Source organism: Pseudophryne corroboree, chromosome 2 (assembly GCF_028390025.1).
Source record: "Pseudophryne corroboree isolate aPseCor3 chromosome 2, aPseCor3.hap2, whole genome shotgun sequence".
NCBI lineage: Eukaryota > Metazoa > Chordata > Amphibia > Anura > Myobatrachidae > Pseudophryne > Pseudophryne corroboree.
This window is the reverse complement of record NC_086445.1, coordinates 1018295846-1018319924: the sequence shown is the minus strand read 5'-3', so window position 1 is coordinate 1018319924 and position 24079 is coordinate 1018295846. Positions and strand designations below refer to the sequence as shown.

General features: G+C 47.1%; 1 protein-coding gene across 3 annotated transcripts in view; it reads left to right on the top strand.

Annotated features, from left to right (window-relative positions):
• Positions 1-9912: 9912 nt before the first annotated feature.
• TMPRSS3 (transmembrane serine protease 3) overlaps positions 9913-24079 on the top strand; it is a 107774-nt gene continuing 93607 nt past the window's right edge. For all 3 annotated transcript variants that reach the window (XM_063950524.1, XM_063950523.1, XM_063950522.1), the window contains exon 1: positions 9913-10026. In XM_063950524.1, coding sequence (XP_063806594.1) covers positions 10009-10026 — 18 coding nt within the window. In that variant the 5' untranslated portion in view covers positions 9913-10008. The remainder of the gene's footprint in view (positions 10027-24079) is intronic.

The window sequence follows — 24079 nt, the reverse complement described above, 5'->3', positions numbered from 1 at the left end:
ATTACTGTGTGTGCAAAATGTGAAAGGGGCACAATTGCTGTGGCCACACCCCTTCCCCACAGGACCCACGCCCTTTTTTGGCACCTGAGCCTTCCTTCTTTCAAATATGGAGGTGGGGAGGGCGACAGTCCCTTACTTTGCTAGTGGCACGCAGACCCCTAGATCCTAGATACACCCTGCCCCCTCCCAATTTTTTTTTTTTTTTAATTATGGTGCCTACCTGAGGACCTTGAGTGTTATGGTCATACCTTATTTAGGCTGCTCTATCTGATGGTGCGATGGATGTGCGACTTTTTCCTCAAAGCGGAGAACTGGAGATGCAACCGGTGGGCGTCTCTGTCTTTTGGACTGCAGCGTTAGCATAACTTCGCAGTTTCACTGCGGAAAAAGACGCAATGGCGCCGGGATTTGCATCCACCTCTAAATCAGGCCCTCCGTCTGAAATGCTATGTGCAATTTTAATTATGTCTCAAGCATTTGGTCATTTAAATGGACCAGTTGCAAGGGTGTTCCCACGCTGGCTGCTTGTGATTGGCTGTCAGTTATGGAGAACATACTATAGTCATTTTTGCGGCGTCCTGTTGTAGTTTGTTTCTGAGCTTTTTCAATGGTTTTGTTTTGCATTTGGACGGCATTTGACAGGTCCGATCTGACGACCACAAGGTGTCAGCAAAGCTGCTTAAATGAATCTGAACCCAGATGGTATTAAAGTAGATTTAAACTTTCTTACACGTCCCGAAAACTTTTGTTATGTGTGATGTTCAATGGTAGCGATAGGAAATTACTGGCATTTTAAATGTTCTAGTTTTTAAATGTCCCTTTCTCAGGGAAAGATCAGCTCGTTAGAAAATTAAATGCCAAATGCTTTTTTTTTTTGTCTCTGTAGTCTAAATATCAAAATCTGAAATGATTATTGCAAAAAAAGAAATAAATAAATATATATATATATATATATATATATATATATATATATACAGGTTGAGTCTCCCTTATCCAAAATGCTTGGGACCAGAGGTATTTTGGATATCGGATTTTTCCGTATTTTGGAATAATTGCATACCATAATGAGATATCATGGTGATGGGACCTAAGTCTAAGCACAGAACGCATTTATGTTTCATATACACCTTATACACACAGCCTGAAGGTCATATAATACAATATTTTTAATAACTTTGTGTATTAAACAAAGGTTGTGTACATTGAGCCATCAAAAATCAAAGGTTTCACTATCTCACTCTCACTCAAAAAAGTCCGTATTTCGGAATATTCCGTATTTCGGAATATTTGGATATGGGATACTCAACCTGTATATATATATATATATAAAAAACCTGAAACGTCTTCTGGGTCAGGGAAGAAACATTTACATTGTACTTTTTTATTTTGTTTTTGTCCCCAACAATTATTGTTTTACATCTAGAACATGTCACCTATGTCATTTTATACACAGTAATGGAATAGAAAACACTTTTCAGATTGCTGAGATTATATCCAGCATCAGCCTGCTGAAGAAGGCAGATTCACTGTTGACAGTCGACATGTCGGCTAAGCACTTTTGCTTTGGCGATGTGACTACCCCTAACCCTAAGCACAGACTAATTCTAACCTTAACCACAGCTTAACCCTAACTCTAACTGCAGCCTAACCCTAGCCCCAAGCCTAACCCTAAAAACATTCACAGTGTCAACATCCTATCAATGCATATTTGCCTACTCTCCCGTGAGCTGCGAGAGGCTCCCGTTTTTTGGGGTAACCCCCCGCACCCCCGGAAGAGTAGGCAGGTCTCCCGCATCCTGCCGCACCCTAGTAATGCGAGCAGGATGGAGATAATCTCCCGTATTCGCGGGTCCGTCGGGTGGGGGAGGGGTTAAAATGACGCGAATAGCGTAATTTTAGCCTCGCCCCCTTCCCGCAGACCCGCAAATCGATGCGTTTTCTGATGTGGGGGCGGGGCTTGATGATGTCACAGTCCGTCCCTGTCCCCCGAAGACTCCTACAGGAGAAATCTAATGTAGGCAAGTATGTATCAAGTCAACATTACAACTGCTGATACATATACTGTAGCGCAATGGGTCCCAAACTTTCTTGAATCACGGTGCCCTAGAGTCTCAGCAATTTTTTCACGCCACTCCTAAGCATATAGTTTCTAATAGAGAGATCCAGAAAATCAATCGTCTGATCTGGTCATTTATCCTGAGCACTGAATGACCGGATATCTCAGAAACAAATACTGGAGTAAATCAGTATATAGCCGATCAGTGTTTTAACTGAGTGTTGATTCTGATTTGCATTGTGGAGGCTGGGGAGGGGGATATAACAGGAGTTGAAATGGACCAGTGGCGGAACTACCACCAGTGTAAGCAGTGCCTTGCACTGGGGCCCGCCACTGTCAAGGGGCCCAAAGCAGCGCGGCATGTAATGAGTCAAACTGCGCATCACACAGCCGCCCGCCGAGGAGAGGATGGCAGCGGCCACGGGGGAGAAGGAGGAGGGAGCCTCAGCAGCGCTGTGCAATTGGCGGAGGCGCTGCTGCTGTCCCTCTCCTTCACCATAGGCTGTCCTCTGCCGCTGTGAATGCTGGGAAGCACATCCCAGCATTCACAGCGGCGGAGGACAGCCTATGGTGAAGAAGAGGGACAGCTGCAGCAGCGCCTCCACCAATTACATTGCGCTGCTGCGGCTCCCTCCTTCCTCCTCCTCCTTCTACCCCACCCAGGATCTCTGCCAGAAGAAGCTGCATCGAGGAGCCTGATTGCCAGTGGAGACAGTAAGTATAATCTATTCTTTCTTTCTTTCTTTCTTTCTTTCTTTCTTTCTTTCTTTCTTTCTTTCTTTCTTGCCTGCCTTAATGTGTAAAAAGGGGGACGCTGTCTGCCATATTGTGTAAAAAGGGGACGCTGTCTGCCATTATGTGTAAAAAGGGGACGCTGTCTGCCAATATGTGTAAAAAGGGGACGCTGTCTGCCGTAATGTGTAAAAAGGGGACGCTGTCTGCCGTAACGTGTAAAAAGGGGGGCACTGTCTGCCGTAATGTGTAAAAAGGGGATGCTGTCTGCCGTAATGCGTAAAAAGGGGACGCTGTCTGCCATAATGTGTAAAAAGGGGACGCTGTCTGCCTTAATGTGTAAAAAGGGGTATGCTGTCTGCCATAATGTGTAAAAAAGGGGACGCTGTCTGCCTTAATGTGTAAAAAGGGGTATGCTGTCTGTCGTAATGTGTAAAAAGGGACGCTGTCTGCCATAATGTGTAAAAAGGGGGACTGTCTGCCGTAATGTGTAAAAAGGGGATGCTGTCTGCCGTAATGTATAAAAAGGGGACGCTGTCTGCCGTAATGTGTAAAAAGGGGAATCTGTCCGCCGTAAGGTATAAAAGGGTCTCTACCTTGTGTATTGGTGCTACTGTGCGGCGTAATTTGATTAATGGAGACTAATGTGCACCGTTATATGAATTGGTATTATTTTGTGGCCACACCCCTTCCCCACGAAGCCACGCCCCTATATATTTTTGTGCGCGCCTATGGTGCGCACTGACCATGTTTTACATAAAGGGGGGCTCCGATGCCGTTTCTTACACACATCGCTAAAATGTCTAGTTACGGCACTGTTGCTAGGTATCCATTTCTCTGGCCCTGAGCAGGTCCCCCTCACCAGATCCTCTCCAGGGGTGAAGGGGTGGACTTGGATGGGATGGGGGGCAATGCATTTTGTCGCACCTATGCCCACCGCTCGCTAGTTCTGCCACTAAAATGGACACAACCAGGAAAATTTAATTGCTGGCAGGAAATTCGAAAAACTCTGCGGCGCGGGGCTTTTCCCACAGCCACGAAGTTTACCTATTCAATTGCAGGACTGAAAATGGGAATCGCCTCGTCTTTTTTCTCGCACCTCCAAAGCATGTCTGATTTTTTCCTAAAATCATTATTTTTAAGGAAAATTAGCAGGACTTGCTCTGGGCAGGGCAGTTGAGAGCCAGGATGGGCCCAGGTACTTTTTAAGGGGTGTGGCCTAATCACAGGAGGCGTGGTCATGTACCCTTTGAAAAAACGACTGAAAAAAAAAATAGTATTTTAAACATCTCCATGGCTACACTGCAGCCCAGTACACACAGTAGCGGATCTTGCCACGGGCAAGCAGGATTTTGCCCAGGGCGTCGCCTTCCGGTGGGCGATGGCGCCATCCAGAGGGCGCCGCACCATGGCAAGATCCGCTGCTGCCGCGGCCCGCTGCCGCGGCCCGCTGTGAAGGGAAACTAGACGCTACGCGTCTAATTTCCCTTCCTGGAGTGGACCTTCACTGTAATGATGTGCGGTGCGCGTTGACGTCATCGCGCACCGCACAGCAAAGGTCCTCTCCACGAAGGGAACTAGACGCTTAGCGTCTAGTTTACCTTCGTGGAGAGGACCTTTGCTGTGCGGTGCGCGATGATGTCATCGCGCACCGCACATCCTACAACAGTACAGGGGTCGTAACTGACCACGCCCCCTGTATGAAGCCACGCCCCCTAATGCCGCCCGGGGCGCCAGAAGCCCCGGAACCGGCCCTGAGTACACAGCAGCGTGTGCTGGGCTGAGGAAAAGAGCTGCATCTGCTGCTGCTAGGTAAGGGGGAGGTGGCCTGGGCCCCTACTGGACCCTCACTGGGCCCCTCCATCAGACCTGGGCCTGGGTAATTTATACCCTCCCCCCCCCCCTCTCTCGGCACCACTGGCTCTGGGAACCCAGCGGCACCCCTCCTGAGGACTAATTAAGCAACTGGAAGTTTCCAATTAGTTTCATTTGTCTGTAATTACTCACCTTCCGAAGCAGTATTTTCTGCAGCAGCGGTGAGTATGTACTGTGTGAAATTTACCTACAATCAAAATCCCGACAAGGTCAAAATCCCAACAAGGTCAAAATACCGACATTTAAAATGTCGACAGGTCAAAAAGTGGACATGAGTTTTTCAAGATTTTTTTTCATGAAACTGACTTGTTCATACTTTGCCATCCCAGTGGACCTGGAGGGGGTATATAATAGTGTGCCCGAAGCGCGCTCGCCATGCAACGGGACGCGGTACACTTATATAGTGTCCATGTCAACCTATGTTGACATACACACCAAAAAACAAAAACTTGTGTCGACTTTTTGACCCGTTGACATTTTAAATAGCGGCATTTTGACCGTCCGGATTTTGTTTGAAGGTATGTCATACTGATCCCGTGTGAAAGTGTTTGTAAGTGTGTATAGTGTATGTAAGTGAGTGTGTGTGTGTGTTTACGTATGTGTATGTGTGTGTTGGTGTGTGACCCCAGCATGTGTGTGACCTGTTCCCATGCAGTGTAATCCCCCGAAGGCAGTGGCTAGGAGAACTACATCTCCCAGCAGACCTTGTACCTCCCAGCAGCCCCCAGGACTCCCAACAGCCCTCTGCCCAGTAGGAAGATGATGGGGATATCACCGGGAGCCGCAGAGACCACCGGAGAGGTGAGTATAATTTTTTTATATTTATCTTTTATCCACAGTTATTTATATAGTACCAGCATATTCTATTGCGCTGTACTATTGCGAAAAAACAGCAATAAAATGAGACTGGGCAATAAAAGGCAGACGAAGAGTTAAGAGGAACCTAATCGCTTACTTACAGTCTACATGTATAGTATTCTTATATCATTCCGATTGGTTGTCACAAAACAGCGCTCTATCAAACTATTATAAAATTGGCCAATAGACGCCCAGGTTCTGGAACAGGTCTGTCTCTCCCTGCTGCTCACTGCGGCCAGTCTTACCTGTTGTGAAAATAATAAACAACTCAGGACAGCCCAGTTGGTGTAGTGGCTAGCACTACTGCCTCACAGCCCTGAGGTCATCAGTTTAATTCCTGACCGAGGCACGGTTTGTGTCTAGTTTGTATGTTCTCTCTGTATTTGCTAAGGTTTCCTGCAGGTGTTCCAGATTGCTTCCACACGCCAAAAAACATACCGGAAGATTATTGGCCTCTGACCAAAAATGACCCCTAATCAGGGCTGTTTCTAGCCAATTTGGCTCCCAGTGCGAGATTTAAAAATGCGCCCCCCCATGACATAAAAAAATGTGCCCCCCCCCCACACCTAGATTAAAAAAAAAAAAAACTTGCGCGCGCACGGCAAGGGGGCGTGGCCTCATCTAAATGGGTGTGGCCTCATCTAAATGGCCATGGCCTCGTCTGAAAAGACTACCTCACAATCCAGTTTTTGACCCTGCTCCAACAGATCATGACCACCACAGGAAAGAAAATTCTACCATATTAAGCCCCACACAGTAATGCCCCCTGCACCATATTATGCCACACACCGCAATGCCCTTGATACATTAAATCCCCACACTACGACAGGCAAGAGTCCCCATTTCACACATTACAGCAGGTGTCCCCATTTTACACATTGAGAGAGAGAGAGAGAGAGACTACTTACAGAGGCGATTACCGCTCTTCGGCCCGCCTCACCAGTCGCTCCTCGCGCCGGCCTTTCCCTCTTCCTAACTCGGATCCCCCTCTGTACTCCGCTGGGGGGGGAGTTTCGCAGAGTGACGGGGTTGCGTCGTGACGTAACGACGCAACCGCATCATTCCGTGAAACTCCGCCCCCGGTGCGGGTTACTCGGGGAGAAATAGGAGGGGGAAGCAGGGAGCAACAGTTAGTGCCTCGGCGGGCGCCCAGTGCGGTTGCACTGCTCGCCTGCCCCAAGAAACGGCCCTGCCCCTAATGTATATACATTATGTGTGTTGACAGTGGGGGTACAGACTGCACCAGGTGACACCAAGCTGGGAGCGGGCACTACATGATAAAGTCACAGGGTTATGTCGTGAGGAGGAGCTACACCCCCTTTTCGGCAAGCACGGGCTCCATTTAGTACACCGGTTACACCAACCCTAGTGACGCCAATATGTGTGTACCATGTGACAGGGAATATAGATTGCAAGCTCCACCGGGGCAAGGACTGACATGAATGACTAATACTTTCAGTACAGCGCTGCAGAATATGTATGCACTATATAAATAACTTAATAAATAAACTAATTATCCACCATAGTATATGGTAAACAGAAAACTTTACCACAGCCATTTGATAATCCCGGGGAATTTGATTTTTCATCTGCACTTATATTACCCAGGATGATGGAAGCTCTGATGTTTTTAGGCTGAGACGTCTGTAGACTACATGAATGTCTAAGGTTTTCCGCTTAACGACATAAGATCTACTCTTATGTCACCCACTAATGAGAAAGCATTTAATTAAGTTCTCTTTCCGGTATTGCAGGTTTCACTGTGACTTGGTTTCATACATAAGATCGCATTACCTATGATGTGAACTCCGCAACATGCTGGAATCGTCGTCTCTGTTGCTCTACACCTTATTAATATTTTATAGCGTTATCATGTCTGATACTCTGGGCATTTCTTTGTAATGACACTTACTCTCCGATGACGATCGTTCCATCCCCTTCCCTCCCTCACCTGGTGCAGTAACTAATTATACAGGGCACAGAATCTAATTCCTGCTGGTTCCCTATAAACATCATATATTCCCTTGGGAAGGAACTGCCGTTATCTATCAGGACACGAGACACTGGAAAACATAAAATGGATGTAAATCTATACAAATCTAAAATACAATATATACAATGTATAACTAGTCTAGCTTCTAATACCTGCCAGGATGTTGCAATGGTATGGTCACATTTATTCTTACATATTCCAATTTAATTAAATAATATATAATAAACAACTTTAATGTGAGGTTAAAGCTGTCTTCCTTTTTTTAAATAGGGGTGGGCATGTTGTGGCGTTGCACAGGGTGCAAGGTCCTGTGGTGGGTGGCACCGTTGCTGCCCCACGGCACCTGCATGTGGTCTAGAACAGCACCCTTCAGGTAGTAGCGCTACTGTAGAGCTGCCCGTAGCATACAAGGCAGGGCCATCTTGAGGGCCGTTCCACCAGCATGGCCGAACAGGGGCGCCACTCTATAGAGGGTGCAGTGCATCAACCATCCCCTTCCCCCGGGAATCATACGCAGCCTTTAGGACCCGTCATAACAGCAGTTGGAACCCGACAGGCCAGAGAAGGAAGAGGAGTGGCGTGGGATTTGTAATTTATTTATTATTACTCAGACTCTTAGCAGTAAAAGATAAACTACAAATACCATGAAACATTGCACCCTTTACAAAGATGGCCGCCGCTGGAGCTAGCCAGCTACTCAGACCATGTGTCCTTGGAATTAGGAGAGAAAGGTGAGATATCTTGACCTGGGATCGAGGGGTACACATGCAGACCGGTTATAACTTGAAGATGGAGGAGCCTCCGGTGCAAGGTAGGACCACCCAGTGGGGGATCCAGGGGGTGTATCTCTTCAAGCCTGCAATGAAGTGCTGCTGGCTGCTGCAGGGATAGTAGTGCAGATTGGATCAGTAAGCAGCTCAATATGACACAATTTAGAAGTTGATAACATATCTCATAGTTCTATATGTAGTGCTGAGTTTCACTCTCTGAAAACAAAAAGTTCTTGATCTGTTGTGTCCTTTGCATTTAGGAAAGTAAAGAGCACACGGTATCGTTTTTTTGCAAAAAAACAAAAGGTTAGAGAAAGTAAGAGGAAGCTGCCATAGCTGAATCCTGCTCCTCCCTGCCAGTAAAAGAAACCCTATGCAGTCATAATTACAGCAACCTACTTCCTCCCCCTGTCACCCATGCCGTGGTGTCACCCACTGCCTCTCCCTGTCACCCACTGACTCTCCATCTCCCACTATCTTCTCATGTCACCCTCTGCTTCTCCCCTGCGTCACTATCTCCCTATCACTCTCTCTCTCTTGTCACCCCCTGCCTATCCAAGGCATCACCCTTTCCAAATCATACAGCATTCCCTTTGAGGCCATGCTCACTTTTCCAGGAGTGCGAGCATCATACAACACCCCCCCTCTTCCACTGTCATGGTGCCACCCTGTCATATTGTTCTGTATCTGACTCTGCATCCACAGACACATATAGAGGGGGGAGCCGGCCCTGGTCCAAGGGATGCTCTGATCACGTCCTTGGGACCCTCTGGGCAGTGCTTTACTTCAAATCCAGAGCCAGTGGCCACGCCCCTAGCCATGACATCATGGGTTTAGGGGGAGGGACTGGCCCAGAGCCCACTGCCGCCCTGCTATGGCGCTGCTTGCACCCTTCCCACCCATTTACCCGTCCGCTTTTCCATTTGTGTCCGAATCAGTATAAGCCCCTATGGGTGCAGCCTATATGGCCCAAATCCCACCTCATATTCTGTGGTGTTGGTGGCTAAAAAAATAGTTCCCTGAGGAGATAGATCCTACTTAGAAATAAAAATAAAAACTTTTGAAAATACTCCCTCAGGTTGCGGAAACCTGGGGCAGATTTATTAAGCCTGGTGAAGTGATAAAGTGGAAGGTGATAACGCACCAGCCAATCAGCTCCTAACTTCCATGTTACAGGCTGGGTTTGAAAAATGACAGTTAGGAGCTGATTGGCTGGTGCGTTATCACCTTCCACTTTATCACTTCACCTGGCTTAATAAATCTGCCCCCCTTGTTCTATACAGTAATACATCAGAGGTTTAGTAAATAATTAACATTTGTTTAAATGTATATATTTACCGAGAACATTTCCATTGATGAAGCATTGTTATCAGTGTAGTGGTTTCCGCATGAACACTAAGCTGCAGATTATAATAAAACTCTGTTACGTCAAGGTTTTTTTGACTTTATCACTTACTCCTGTCTTCCTTCATGTTGGGTCATCAGGAGTTGCCAATCCTCCTCTTACAACGTGATCATCCCCTGATCAATACAGTTACTGATTTTTAGCTTCCTGGTCGCCATAGTGACTGCACGACTATCAAATGTCTCAGACGAGTGTCAGTTACACTGTATCAGTTGCAGCCTCCTCCACTGAGACCGGCTTCCCGGGCTGAGAAGCTTCGGAGGGGGTCGGCCAGCCGTACGCTCCCAAAGAGGATGAGAAGGTGCAGGTGCTGCTAGCCATGGCCAGTGAACAGGAGGTAAGTGCCAACTATAACGTAATACTTTCATGTCCAAACTCTATTCCATTTGTGCACTAAACTGAGTCGTGTACATTAGTATATGGCAATATATAAACTTTTACTGGGCAGTGAAACTTGTGCTCTGAGAATTTGGGGGGTCATTCTGAGTTGATCGCTCGCTAGCTACTTTTAGCAGCCGTGCAAATGCATAATCGCCGCCCACGGGGGAGTGTATTTTCGCTTTGCAAGTGTGCGAACGCGTGTGCAGCCGAGCGGTATGAAAAAGTTTTTTGTAGTTTCTGAGTAGCTCTGGACTTACTCAGCCGCTGCGATCACTTCAGTCTTTTGGGTCCTGGAATTGACGTCAGACACCTGCCCTGCAAACGCTAGGACACACCTGTGTTTTTCCAAACGCTTCCACCCACAAACGCCTTCTTCCTGTCAATCTCCTTGCGATCGGCTGTGCAAATGGATTCTTTGTTAAATCCATCGCCCAGCAACGATTCGCTTTGTACTCGTACGATGCGCCTGCGCATTGTGGTGCATACACATGCGCAGTAGTTACCTGTTCGCTGCGCTGTGAAAAACGTCAGCGAGCGATCAACTCGGAATGACCCCCTAAGTGCAAGTATGATCCCACTAGGCAAACTCACAGCAAATTTGCATTGCAAATAACATTTGCAAGTCAATTCCAAAGTCTAATTACTTTTTCAGAGCAAATTCACCTGTTTTTGTACACCCACCCCAAGCAGGTGGAAAAGTAAGGAAAACCTTTATTTTAAAGTAAAAATAGTGGGACTTGTTTTAGAACCCACTTGGAACCCCCCCCCCCCCCCCCCCCCACACACACACACACACGAAGAAATAGACATTTGGAAGCTTTCAATAAGCTTCATTGGGCCAATAATTAGTTGTAATTTTTGGGTTGAAAAATAAATGACCTCAAATGACCCCAAAATCAACTTTTTCATTAGTTTGTGCACCCCACAATTAATAAAAGTAATTAATTCAATGAAAAATAATTGCTTTTTATATAAAAAAAAATCAAATTAACCTCAAATTGCCCCTAAATTATCTTCTTTTCTAAATTTGTTGCATTTTTTGTTTAGTTGCATCATAATTAAATGAAATTCATAATCATTTTACATTAATTTACTTTAAAAAGCAGCCATTTGACATCTTTTAAAAGCATCCAGTACTTTCCTTATGCCCACTAACAGCCTTCTATATTATCCCACTAACAGCCTTCTATATGGTCCTACTAACAGCCTTCTATATGATCCCACTAACAGCCTTCTATATGATCCCACTAACAGCCTTCTATATGGTCCCACTAACAGCCTTCTATATGGTCCCACTAACAGCCTTTTATATGATCCCACTAACAGCCTTCTATATGGTCCCACTAACAGCCTTCTATATGGTCCCACTAACAGCCTTCTATATGGTCCCACTAACAGCCTTCTATATGATCCCACTAACAGCCTTCTATATGGTCCCACTAACAGCCTTCTATATGGTCCTACTAACAGCCTTCTATATGGTCCCACTAACAGCCTTCTATATGGTCCCACTAACAGCCTTCTATATGGTCCCACTAACAGCCTGCTATATGGTCCCACTAACAGCCTTCTGCCTTCTATATGATCCCACTAACAGCCTTCTATATGGTCCCACTAACAGCCTTCTATATGGTCCCACTAACAGCCTTCTATATGATCCCACTAACAGCCTTCTATATGGTCCCACTAACAGCCTTCTATATGGTCCCACTAACAGCCTTCTATATGGTCCCACTTACAGCCTTCTATATGATCCCACTAACAGCCTTCTATATGGTCCCACTAACAGCCTTCTATATGGTCCCACTAACAGCCTTCTATATGGTCCCACTAACAGCCTTCTATATGGTCCCACTAACAGCCTTCTATATGGTCCCACTAACAGCCTTCTATATGGTCCCACTAACAGCCTTCTATATGGTCCCACTAACAGCCTGCTATATGGTCCCACTAACAGCCTGCTATATGGTCCCACTAACAGCCTTCTATATGATCCCACTAACAGCCTTCTATATGGTCCCACTAACAGCCTTCTATATGATCCCACTAACAGCCTTCTATATGATCCCACTAACAGCCTTCTATATGATCCTACTAACAAAGTTGTCACTTTTTTGGGGTCAACGACAGTCTCCCCGCTTTTTTATGCTCTTTTTCCAATTCGCTTTTTGGACAAAATTTGCACAACCTCGCTGCAAGTAGTACAAATTGGCATTGCTAATTGAATTGTGCAAATCTGGGGTACAGGCTTGAAGGCTAAGGCCCTCATTCCGAGTTGTTCGCTCGCTGCTATTTTTAGCAGAATTGCTAAAAAATTGCTAATAGGCTAAAATCCGGCAGTTCTGCACATGCGTATGCACAGCAGGGCGCACGCGCTAAGTATTTTTGCACAAAACTATGCTATTTTACTCACGGGTGAACGAAGCTTTTCAATCGCTCTGCTGATCGCTGAGTGATTGACAGGAAGTGGGTGTTTCTGGGCGGAACCTGAGCGTTTTCAGGGAGTGTGCTAAAAAACGCAGGCGTGCCAGCAGAAAACGCAGGAGTGTCTAAAAATTTTTTTGTAAAATATACACAGTGGCGCAATGGGGAAATGCTGCCTGTGGGGCAAACTGAACCAGTTGGATTTCACCTTAAATCCAAAAAAACGTATGTAAAAGCGAAAAAGGTAGGATCAGTTTGTTCCTTTGGCGCAAAGGGAAATGGTGATGAATTATGTTTATGTGTCAAACAATGAAAAACAATAATCTGCGTACCCCCACTCACACTATGCGAGCGTGGGATATGTCCATAAAGGTATCTTTAACACGATATCACATCAATCTGGATCTTGTTCCAGGAGTCAATTGAAAACACAATTTGAAAATGACTGGGAATCGTACCCCAACTCACACGAAACAGGAGGTGATGACTCCTATCAAGGTATCTTTGAATGGGTTCACTACGATATGCCGGTGGTCGGGCTCCCGGCGACCAGCATACTGGCGCCGGGAGCCCGACCGCCAGCTTACCGACAGTGTGGCGAGCGCAAATGAGCCCCTTGCGGGCTCGCTGCGCTCGCCACGCTATGGGCACGGTGGCGCGCTACGCGCGCCACACTATTTTATTCTCCCTCCAGGGGGGTCGTGGACCCCCACGAGGGAGAATAAGTGTCGGTATGCCAGCTGTCGGGATCCCCGCGCCGGTATACTGTGCTTTGGGATCCCGTCAGTCGGCATACAGAAGACCACCCCTTTGAATATCTGGTGTGGCTTTGGATATGCCTCCGCGGTGGGCGGTGATCTCATAAATGTAGAAAGATGGAAAAAACAACCAATGTGTAGTATTTCAATTAACGCCACTCATGTGTGCAATTCTACACCATATGGTATGACTGTACTTCACTTACACTAAGGTTAAATATTTTAGTTACTGATATGTAACAGATTTAAGCATCCACCCTACACAATTGTTTGTTTAAATGGGAGCGTACCCCAAACTCACAAAATGGTCAATAGGGTGACTCTTATCAAGGTATCTTTACGCATTCAATCATATTCAAATGGCGTACCACAACTCACGAGTATAAATGCAGGGATACTCCCATCAAGGTTTCTTTATTGAATTCCTGCTTTGTTAGTCAAGAATGGACTCCCAAACGGTTATAGTGTCCCAAGGATTCAACAATAGATTTATTCCTCCAAAATACCGATCCACAAAGATACATGTAACCAATGTATAAAAATGTATTTTAAAAAAAGTCCATAAATTCCATAGAAGAACAATCGAAGGATTAAAAAATACAATAAAAAAATATAAAAAAAAAAAAAATTCAAAATTCATAACACAATTAAAAAAGGAATGATGAAAAAGTCCATAACAAATCTCTGTTCAAATGATTAAAAGCTACTCACACAGCAGTCTGTCGACGCGTTACGGTCCTGGGACCTTTGTCAAGACATGACCTGCTGTGTGGGGAGCCAGATATTTATGATAGTGGTAGCCAATAATGTGCCAACAGGAAATTGATTGAGAGGAAGTGACCTCATCATGTGGTTTGGTTTATCACTTTAAACTTCCAATACCTGCATAATAAAAATAAAAATAAAAATCCCCCTTGTCCTTAAAACAATTATAACTGGGTCCTAAAATATTAAAAACGATCCTTAATCAGTTATCTTAAACAGCATTTCTAATCCGGATATAACTAATTCATTTCCTGTTTCTAATAGAGCAATTCTGATATGCTAAGATACACTCCCAGAGGGCGGTGGCTTTGCGTGTGCATTTCTGCTAAAAGTAGCTAGCGAGCGATCAACTCGGAATGAGGGCCAAAGTGTGTGAGTTTAACATTGTCTTCTGGAAACCCACACGTAATTGAATCCCCCGTCCCCATAAAGCCCAAAATATGTACACGAATAAGGATTTGAACAACAAACAACAAATGAATGAAGGATGATACATTGCAGGTTTCATCCCTGTCACCTCTCACAATTGTGCATAAAACCAATATTGGCCCTCATTCCGAGTTGATCGCTCGCTAGTTACTTTTAGCAGAAATGCACACGCAAAGCCACCGCCCTCTGGGAGTGTATCTTAGCATAGCAGAATTGCTAACGAAAGATTAGCAATTCTGCTATTAAGTATTTCCTTGCAGTTTCTGAGTAGCTCCAGACCTACTCACAGATTGCGATCACCTCAGTCCGTTTAGTTCCTGGTTTGACGTCACAAACACGCCCTGCGTACGGCCAGCCACTCCCCCATTTCTCCAGCCACTCCCGTGTTTTTCCCTGACACGCCTGCGTTTTTTAGCACACTCCCGGAAAACGCTCAGTTATCACCCAGAAACGCCCCTTTCCTGTCAATCATTCACCGATCAGCAGAACAACTGAAAAGCGCCGCAGGATCCACAGCAAAACTGCTACGTTTTTAGTTAAATAACTAAGCGCATGCGCCCTGCGTGCCTTGCGCATGCGCAATGAGGAACAAATCGCAGCATAGCGAAAATCGGCAACGAGTGAACAACTCGGAATGGCCCCCATTGTTTGAAGCCAGAACTCCGAGGTCTATTTACTAAGCCTTGGATGGAGATAAAGTACCAGCCAATCGGCTCCTAACTGCCATGCCATAGGCTGTGTTTGAAAAATGACAGGAGCTGATTGGCTGGTACTTTATGTCCATCCACTTTATCTCCACCCAAGGCTTTAGTAAATAGCCCCCGTAGTCATTTGTAGATAGAAGTATTAAGCATTTTCTTAGTGTTTTTTATTTACATTTTTCCATGCCTTGTTTGTGGTGCTTTGTGTGTTACTGTGAGTGCTTTGTGTGCTTCTGTGCAGAGGCGGAACTATCGGCGGTGCAACCAGTGCGTTGCACTGGGGCCCGCTGGGGTAAAAGGGCCCACAGCTGCCCCCATTACAATGAGTCACATTGACTCACTGTATGCCGCGGGTAGCGCTGAGCCCGCCGCCAGTGTTGCTCTAGTGGCCGGAAGTGACAGGGTCCCGGCCAGAGCAGGAGGAGTGTGCGGTCAGCTCTTCTCTCTCCGCCTCTCCTCGGCTGCCTCTGTTACTGTACGGGCCAGCTCTCCCCCTCGGCTCCTCCCCCCAGCTTTCCTAGTGCGGCTCATGACATGGCGGGGCTAGCTACCAGGTACTGTACTGCTGCATATCAGCCGCCCCAAATTCATATGACAGCTCCCCCGCAGCACAGTCACACCTCCCGTCCTCTCTCACCCACGCTTCTCCCGGCTGCCGGGATGTCTGGATTTTTTAATGGACTGGATGACTGGGTGCTGTAGTGTATGGGGGAGGGAGGAAGGAGGGGTGTTGTCTGGGTGCTGTAATGTATGAGGGGGGAGAGGGGTGTTGTCTGGGTGCTGTGGTGTATGAGGGGGGGTTGTCTTGGTGCTGTAATGTATGAGGGAGGGGTGTTGTCTGGGTGCTGTAATGTATGAGGGAGGGGTGTTGTCTGGGTGCTGTAATGTATGAGGGAGGGGTGTTGTCTGGGTGCTGTAATGTATGAAGGGGGGTGTTGTCTGGGTGCGCTAATGTATGAGGGGGGGTGTTGTCTGGGTGCTGTAATGTATGAGGGGGGAGAGGGGTGTTGTCTGGGTGCTGTAGTGTATGAGGGGGGTTGTCTGGGTGCTGTAATGTATGAGGGAGGGGTGTTGTCTGGGTGCTGTAATGTATGAGGGAGGGGTGTTGTCTGGGTGCTGTAATGTATGAAGGGGGGTGTTGTCTGGGTGCGCTAATGTATGAGGGGGGGTGTTGTCTGGGTGCTGTAATGTATGAGGGGGGTGTTGTCTGGGTGCTGTAATGTATGAGGGGGGGTGTTGTCTGGGTGCTGTAATGTATGAGGGGGGGGTGTTGTCTGGGTGCTGTAATGTATGAGGGGGGGTGTTGTCTGGGTGCTGTAATGTATGAGGGGGGGTGTTGTCTGGGTGCTGTAGTGTATGAGGGGTGGGTGTTGTCTGGGTGCTGTAATGTATGAGGGGGGTGTTGTCTGGGTGTTGTAATGTATGAGGGGGGGTGTTGTCTGGGTACTGTAATGTATGAGGGGGGGGTGTTGTCTGGGTGCTGTAATGTATGAGGGGGGGGTGTTGTCTGGGTGCTGTAGGGTATGAGGGGGGGGTGTTGTCTGGGTGCTGTAGGGTATGAGGGGTGTGTGTTGTCTGGGTGCTGTAGGGTATGAGGGGTGTGTGTTGTCTGGGTGCTGTAGTGTATGAGGGGGGGTTGTCTGGGTGCTGTAGTGTATGAGGAGGGGTTGTCTGGGTGCTGTAATGTATGAGGGGGGGTTGTCTGGGTGCTGTAGTGTATGAGGGGGGGTTGTCTGGGTGCTGTAATGTATGAGGGGGGGTTGTCTGGGTGCTGTAGGGTATGAGGGGGGGGATGTTGTCTGGATGCTGTAGTGTATAAGGCGTGTCTGGGTGCTGTAGTGTATGGGGGGTGTCTGGGTGCTGTAGTGTATGAGGGGGGTGTCTGGGTGCTGTAGTGTATGAGGGAGGGGGGTGTCTGGGTGCTGTAGTGTATGAGGGGGGGTTGTCTGGGTGCTGTAATGTATGAGGGGGGTTGTCTGGGTGCTGTAGTGTATAAGGCGTGTCTGGATGCTGTAGTGTATGAGGCGTGTCTGGGTGCTGTAGTGTATGGGGGGTGTCTGGGTGCTGTAGTGTATAAGGCGTGTCTGGATGCTGTAGTGTATGAGGCGTGTCTGGGTGCTGTAGTGTATGGGGGGTGTCTGGGTGCTGTAGTGTATGAGGGGGGTGTCTGGATGCTGTAGTGTATAAGGCGTGTCTGGGTGCTGTAGTGTATAAGGCGTGTCTGGGTGCTGTAGTGTATAAGGGGTGTCTGGGTGCTGTAGTGTATGGGGGGTGTCTGGGTGCTGTAGTGTATGGGGGGTGTCTGGGTGCTGTAGTTTATGGGGGGTGTCTAGGTGTTGTAGTGTTTGAGGAGGAGGTGTTGTGTATGAGGAGGGGGATCTGGGTGTTGAGGTGTATAAGGGGAGGTTCTGGGTGCGTTAGTGTATGAGGGGGGCGTCTGGGTGTTATAGTGTATGGGGGGGTCTGGGTGTTGTAGTGTATAGGTGGTGGGTGTCTGGGTATTGTAGTGTATGGGTGGTGGGTGTCTGGGTGTTGCAGTGTATGAGGTGGAGTGTCGGAATTGTAGTGTACAGGAGGGGGTGGTATCTGGGCATAGTACTGCATGAGGGGGATGTGTCTGGGTATTGTAGTGTATGGGGGGGATGTCTGGGTGTTGTAGTGTGCGAGGTGGAGGTGTCTTTTCTGTAGAGGTAATAGTACTGTGTGGTGGTGGGTGTTGGTAGTGAATGAAGGGCCAGGGGGATTATCAGAGTGCTTCAGGGGAGTTGGTTGGTACTAGTAAATGATGAGACGTGTGGCTGGGCAGGCTATTGGTGGTGAATGAAGGATGGGTGATTGGGTGCTTCTGGTGTATTGTTGGTGAATGTGGGGAGTGTCTGGGTGCTGCTGGGGTGTTGGTAATGAGTGTGTGTGTGTGTGTGTGTGTGTGTGTGTGTGTGTGTGTGTAGGTGTAGGGCACCAACCACTATTTTGCCTCCATATTTCTAGGAGGGCACACATTTATAGTTTGTAGGGGGGCTGTTGTACACCCTAGCACCGTCCCTGCGCACACCCCCTGTATCATTCAGGCTGCGCTGCAGAAGAGGACCAGCAAGCAAGGTGGACGGCAGACTAGCTGCACATAACAGGAATCGAATGAATTACCAACAAGGAGGACGAATAGGAGGAGTGAAGCAGAAGAGGATGGGGGCGTTGACACCATGGTGGCTGCTGCAGGACTTAGGAGTCAGGAGCAGCACAGAGTTCATGGGTTTGATTCCCTCCATCCTCCCTTACTGTGTGGAGTTTGTATGTTCTACCCGCACTTGTGTGTGTTTCCCCTGGCTACTTCGGTTTCCTCCCAAAATCCAAAAATATACTGATAGGTTTATTGGCTCCCAACAAAAATGAACCCTAGTATCTGTGTGTACACAGGCAGACTAGATGGGCCAAGGGGTGCAGCGGCGGCTGCAGTGAAAAGGGGGCGGCGGGGGGGCCCAAAGCATATTGTTGCACCTGGGCCCTCCACTCTATAGTTCCGCCACTGCTTCTGTGGGTTACACACAGGAAACCCTGGAACACTGCTATACATAATTCTGAATCTCTTTTATTCCAACTTTAAATGGTGATTGCAATAGACAAGTTTACACCGATCATTACTCTTACTAGATGTCCACGTCCTCACAGAGCTGTCTTTCTCCTTTTAGACCCAGCTCTCGTTTCCTTTGTAACAAAGACTCATAGCCTGGTAGACACTGATGTAGTCACATTTGACTTTGCACAGCAACTGACCCCTGTCCGTCTCCTCAGAAGACATCTCTCGAAGACAGGCTCATCCAGGGCTGCAATGTTGATGTTGCATTATATACTGTACAGTTCATCATACACTTCCCCCCTCAGAGAGCACTCTATGGTGAACCCTACTATACTCACAGCATGCTTTGCATTATTATTATTATTATTATTATTATTATGTGTGTCAGAGTGTGAGTAACCCGGGATAATTCATTGATGACTTTAAGGAGTCAACAGCCCATGTATTCAGTTTTATCTATATATTGGGATGGTATAAATAGCTCAGCGTGTACGTGGTGCAAACTGATCTGCTAATTGATCCACTGGTCCGCGTGTCTTCCCGATCTGCAGAGCAGGGGCAGCTCCAGAGGTGATGCCGCAGCAGAGTCCAACATTCAAATAGGGTAGCCGCACCAACTACCAGTGAGTCAGTTTGAAGTGACAGTTGGTGGCAGTTGGCGCGGCTCCTCTATTTGAATATTGAACTGCGCTGGAGCACCAGTTCTGGAGCCGCCCCTGCTGCAAAGTGTTCTCCACAATGTGCACCTGGCTTTATAGTACATATGGCTGTATTTCGTGTACAGTTTACAGCAGACCACACTTTTCTAATCCAGTCTTTCCCAACAAAATTGAAGATAACAACATCTAGGTATAATGTGGTCCTTGTGTGGCTAGAAAACTTGGTCCATAAGCCATTGTGAAGTGACTGCAGCCACATGTAACCCAGAAAATGGTAAAGGGCAATTTCCCCATCGGAGAAGGAGAAGCAGGCTTTATCCTGGATGATGCAGTTAATGGCACCTGTCATTTTCATTTTGTTTAATCCATATTGCTCATTTCAGCCTCAGTGGATCATGTCCGCTCTGTGCAAATAGAGATGAGCGGGTTCGGTTTCTCTGAATCCGAACCCGCACGAACTTCATGTTTTTTTTCACGGGTCCGAGCGACTCGGATCTTCCCGCCTTGCTCGGTTAACCCGAGCGCGCCCGAACGTCATCATGACGCTGTCGGATTCTCGCGAGACTCGGATTCTATATAAGGAGCCGCGCGTCGCCGCCATTTTCACACGTGCATTGAGATTGATAGGGAGAGGACGTGGCTGGCGTCCTCTCCATTTAGATTAGGAGAGAGAGAGAGAGATTGACCTGAGGCTGATGATACTGTAGAAGAGAGTGCAGAGTTTAGTGACTGACCACAGTGACCACCAGCAGTGCAGTTGTTTTATTTAATATATCCGTTCTCTGCCTGAAAAAAACGGTACACACAGTGACTCAGTCACATACCATATCTGTGTGCACTGCTCAGCCCAGTGTGCTGCATGCCTGCATCATCTATGTATATATTATATATCTGACTGTGCTCAGCTCACACAGCTTATAATTGTGGGGGAGACTGGGGAGCACTGCAGTGCCAGTTATAGGTTATAGCAGGAGCCAGGAGTACAAGACAGTCACATAGTACACATACCATATCTGTGTGCACTGCTCAGCCCAGTGTGCTGCATCATCTATGTATATATTATATATCTGACTGTGCTCAGCTCACACAGCTTATAATTGTGGGGGAGACTGGGGAGCACTGCAGTGCCAGTTATAGGTTATAGCAGGAGCCAGGAGTACATATTATATTAAAATTAAACAGTGCACACTTTTGCTGCAGGAGTGCCACTGCCAGTGTGACTGACCAGTGACCTGACCACACTGACCACCAGTATAGTTAGTAGTATACTATATTGTGATTGCCTGAAAAAGTTAAACACTCGTCGTGTGACTTCACTTGTGTGGTGTTTTTTTTTTTATTCTATAAAAAACTCATTCTGCTGACAGACAGTGTCCAGCAGGTCCGTCATTATATAATATATATACCTGTCCGGCTGCAGTAGTGATATATATATATTTTTTATATCATTATTTATCATCCAGTCGCAGCAGACACAGTACGGTAGTTCACGGCTGTAGCTACCTCTGTGTCGGCACTCGGCAGTCCATCCATAATTGTATACCACCTACCCGTGGTTTTTTTTTCTTTCTTCTTTATACATACATACTACTACATCTCTTTATCAACCAGTCTATATTAGCAGCAGACACAGTACAGTACGGTAGTTCACGGCTGTGGCTACCTCTGTGTCGGCACTCGGCAGTCCGTCCATAATTGTATACCACCTAACCGTGGTTTTTTTTTCTTTCTTCTTTATACATACATACTACGACATCTCTTTATCAACCAGTCTATATTAGCAGCAGACACAGTACAGTACGGTAGTTCACGGCTGTGGCTACCTCTGTGTCGGCACTCGGCAGTCCGTCCATAATTGTATACCACCTAACCGTGGTTTTTTTTTCTTTCTTCTTCATACATACATACTACGACATCTCTTTATCAACCAGTCTATATTAGCAGCAGACACAGTACAGTACGGTAGTTCACGGCTGTGGCTACCTCTGTGTCGGCACTCGGCAGTCCGTCCATAATTGTATACCACCTAACCGTGGTTTTTTTTTCTTTCTTCTTTATACATACATACTACGACATCTCTTTATCAACCAGTCTATATTAGCAGCAGACACAGTACAGTACGGTAGTTCACGGCTGTGGCTACCTCTGTGTCGGCACTCGGCAGTCCGTCCATAATTGTATACCACCTAACCGTGGTTTTTTTTTCTTTCTTCTTCATACATACATACTACGACATCTCTTTATCAACCAGTCTATATTAGCAGCAGACACAGTACAGTACGGTAGTTCACGGCTGTGGCTACCTCTGTGTCGGCACTCGGCAGTCCGTCCATAATTGTATACCACCTACCCGTGGTTTTTTTTTCTTTCTTCTTTATACATACATACTACTACATCTCTTTATCAACCAGTCTATATTAGCAGCAGACACAGTACAGTACGGTAGTTCACGGCTGTGGCTACCTCTGTGTCGGCACTCGGCAGTCCGTCCATAATTGTATACCACCTACCCGTGGTTTTTTTTTCTTTCTTCTTCATACATACATACTACGACATCTCTTTATCAACCAGTCTATATTAGCAGCAGACACAGTACAGTACGGTAGTTCACGGCTGTAGCTACCTCTGTGTCGGCACTCGTCAGTCCGTCCATAATTGTATACTAGTATCCATCCATCTCCATTGTTTACCTGAGGTGCCTTTTAGTTGTGCCTATTAAAATATGGAGAACAAAAATGTTGAGGTTCCAAAATTAGGGAAAGATCAAGATCCACTTCCACCTCGTGCTGAAGCTGCTGCCACTAGTCATGGCCGAGACGATGAAATGCCAGCAACGTCGTCTGCCAAGGCCGATGCCCAATGTCATAGTACACAGCATGTCAAATCCAAAACACCAAATATCAGTAAAAAAAGGACTCCAAAACCTAAAATAAAATTGTCGGAGGAGAAGCGTAAACTTGCCAATATGCCATTTACCACACGGAGTGGCAAGGAACGGCTGAGGCCCTGGCCTATGTTCATGGCTAGTGGTTCAGCTTCACATGAGGATGGAGGCACTCAGCCTCTCGCTAGAAAAATGAAAAGACTCAAGCTGGCAAAAGCAGTAGCAAAGCAAAGAACTGTGCGTTCTTCGAAATCCCAAATCCACAAGGAGAGTCCAATTGTGTCGGTTGCGATGCCTGACCTTCCCAACACTGGACGTGAAGAGCATGCGCCTTCCACCATTTGCACGCCCCCTGCAAGTGCTGGAAGGAGCACCCGCAGTCCAGTTCCTGATAGTCAGATTGAAGATGTCAGTGTTGAAGTACACCAGGATGAGGAGGATATGGGTGTTGCTGGCGCTGGGGAGGAAATTGACCAGGAGGATTCTGATGGTGAGGTGGTTTGTTTAAGTCAGGCACCCGGGGAGACACCTGTTGTCCGTGGGAGGAATATGGCCGTTGACATGCCTGGTGAAAATACCAAAAAAATCAGCTCTTCGGTGTGGAACTATTTCAACAGAAATGCGGACAACAGGTGTCAAGCCGTGTGTTCCCTTTGTCAAGCTGTAATAAGTAGGGGTAAGGACGTTAACCACCTCGGAACATCCTCCCTTATACGTCACCTGCAGCGCATTCATAATAAGTCAGTGACAAGTTCAAAAACTTTGGGTGACAGCGGAAGCAGTCCACTGACCAGTAAATCCCTTCCTCTTGTAACCAAGCTCACGCAAACCACCCCACCAACTCCCTCAGTGTCAATTTCCTCCTTCCCCAGGAATGCCAATAGTCCTGCAGGCAATGTCACTGGCAATTCTGACGAGTCCTCTCCTGCCTGGGATTCCTCCGATGCATCCTTGCGTGTAACGCCTACTGCTGCTGGCGCTGCTGTTGTTGCTGCTGGGAGTCGATGGTCATCCCAGAGGGGAAGTCGTAAGACCACTTTTACTACTTCCACCAAGCAATTGACTGTCCAACAGTCCTTTGCGAGGAAGATGAAATATCACAGCAGTCATCCTACTGCAAAGCGGATAACTGAGGCCTTGGCATCCTGGGTGGTGAGAACCGTGGTTCCGGTATCCATCATTACTGCAGAGCCAACTAGAGACTTGTTGGAGGTACTGTGTCCCCGGTACCAAATACCATCTAGGTTCCATTTCTCTAGGCAGGCGATACCGAAAATTTACACAGACCTCAGAAAAAGAGTCACCAGTGTCCTAAAAAATGCAGCTGTACCCAATGTCCACTTAACCACGGACATGTGGACAAGTGGAGCAGGGCAGGGTCAGGACTATATGACTGTGACAGCCCACTGGGTAGATGTATGGACTCCCGCCGCAAGAACAGCAGCGGCGGCACCAGTAGCAGCATCTCGCAAACGCCAACTCTTTCCTAGGCAGGCTACGCTTTGTATCACCGGTTTCCAGAATACGCACACAGCTAAAAACCTCTTACGGCAACTGAGGAAGATCATCGCGGAATGGCTTACCCCAATTGGACTCTCCTGTGGATTTGTGGCATCTGACAACGCCAGCAATATTGTGTGTGCATTAAATATGGGCAAATTCCAGCACGTCCCATGTTTTGCACATACCTTGAATTTGGTGGTGCAGAATTATTTAAAAAACGACAGGGGCGTGCAAGAGATGCTGTCGGTGGCCAGAAAAATTGCGGGACACTTTCGGCGTACAGGCACCACGTACAGAAGACTGGAGCACCAC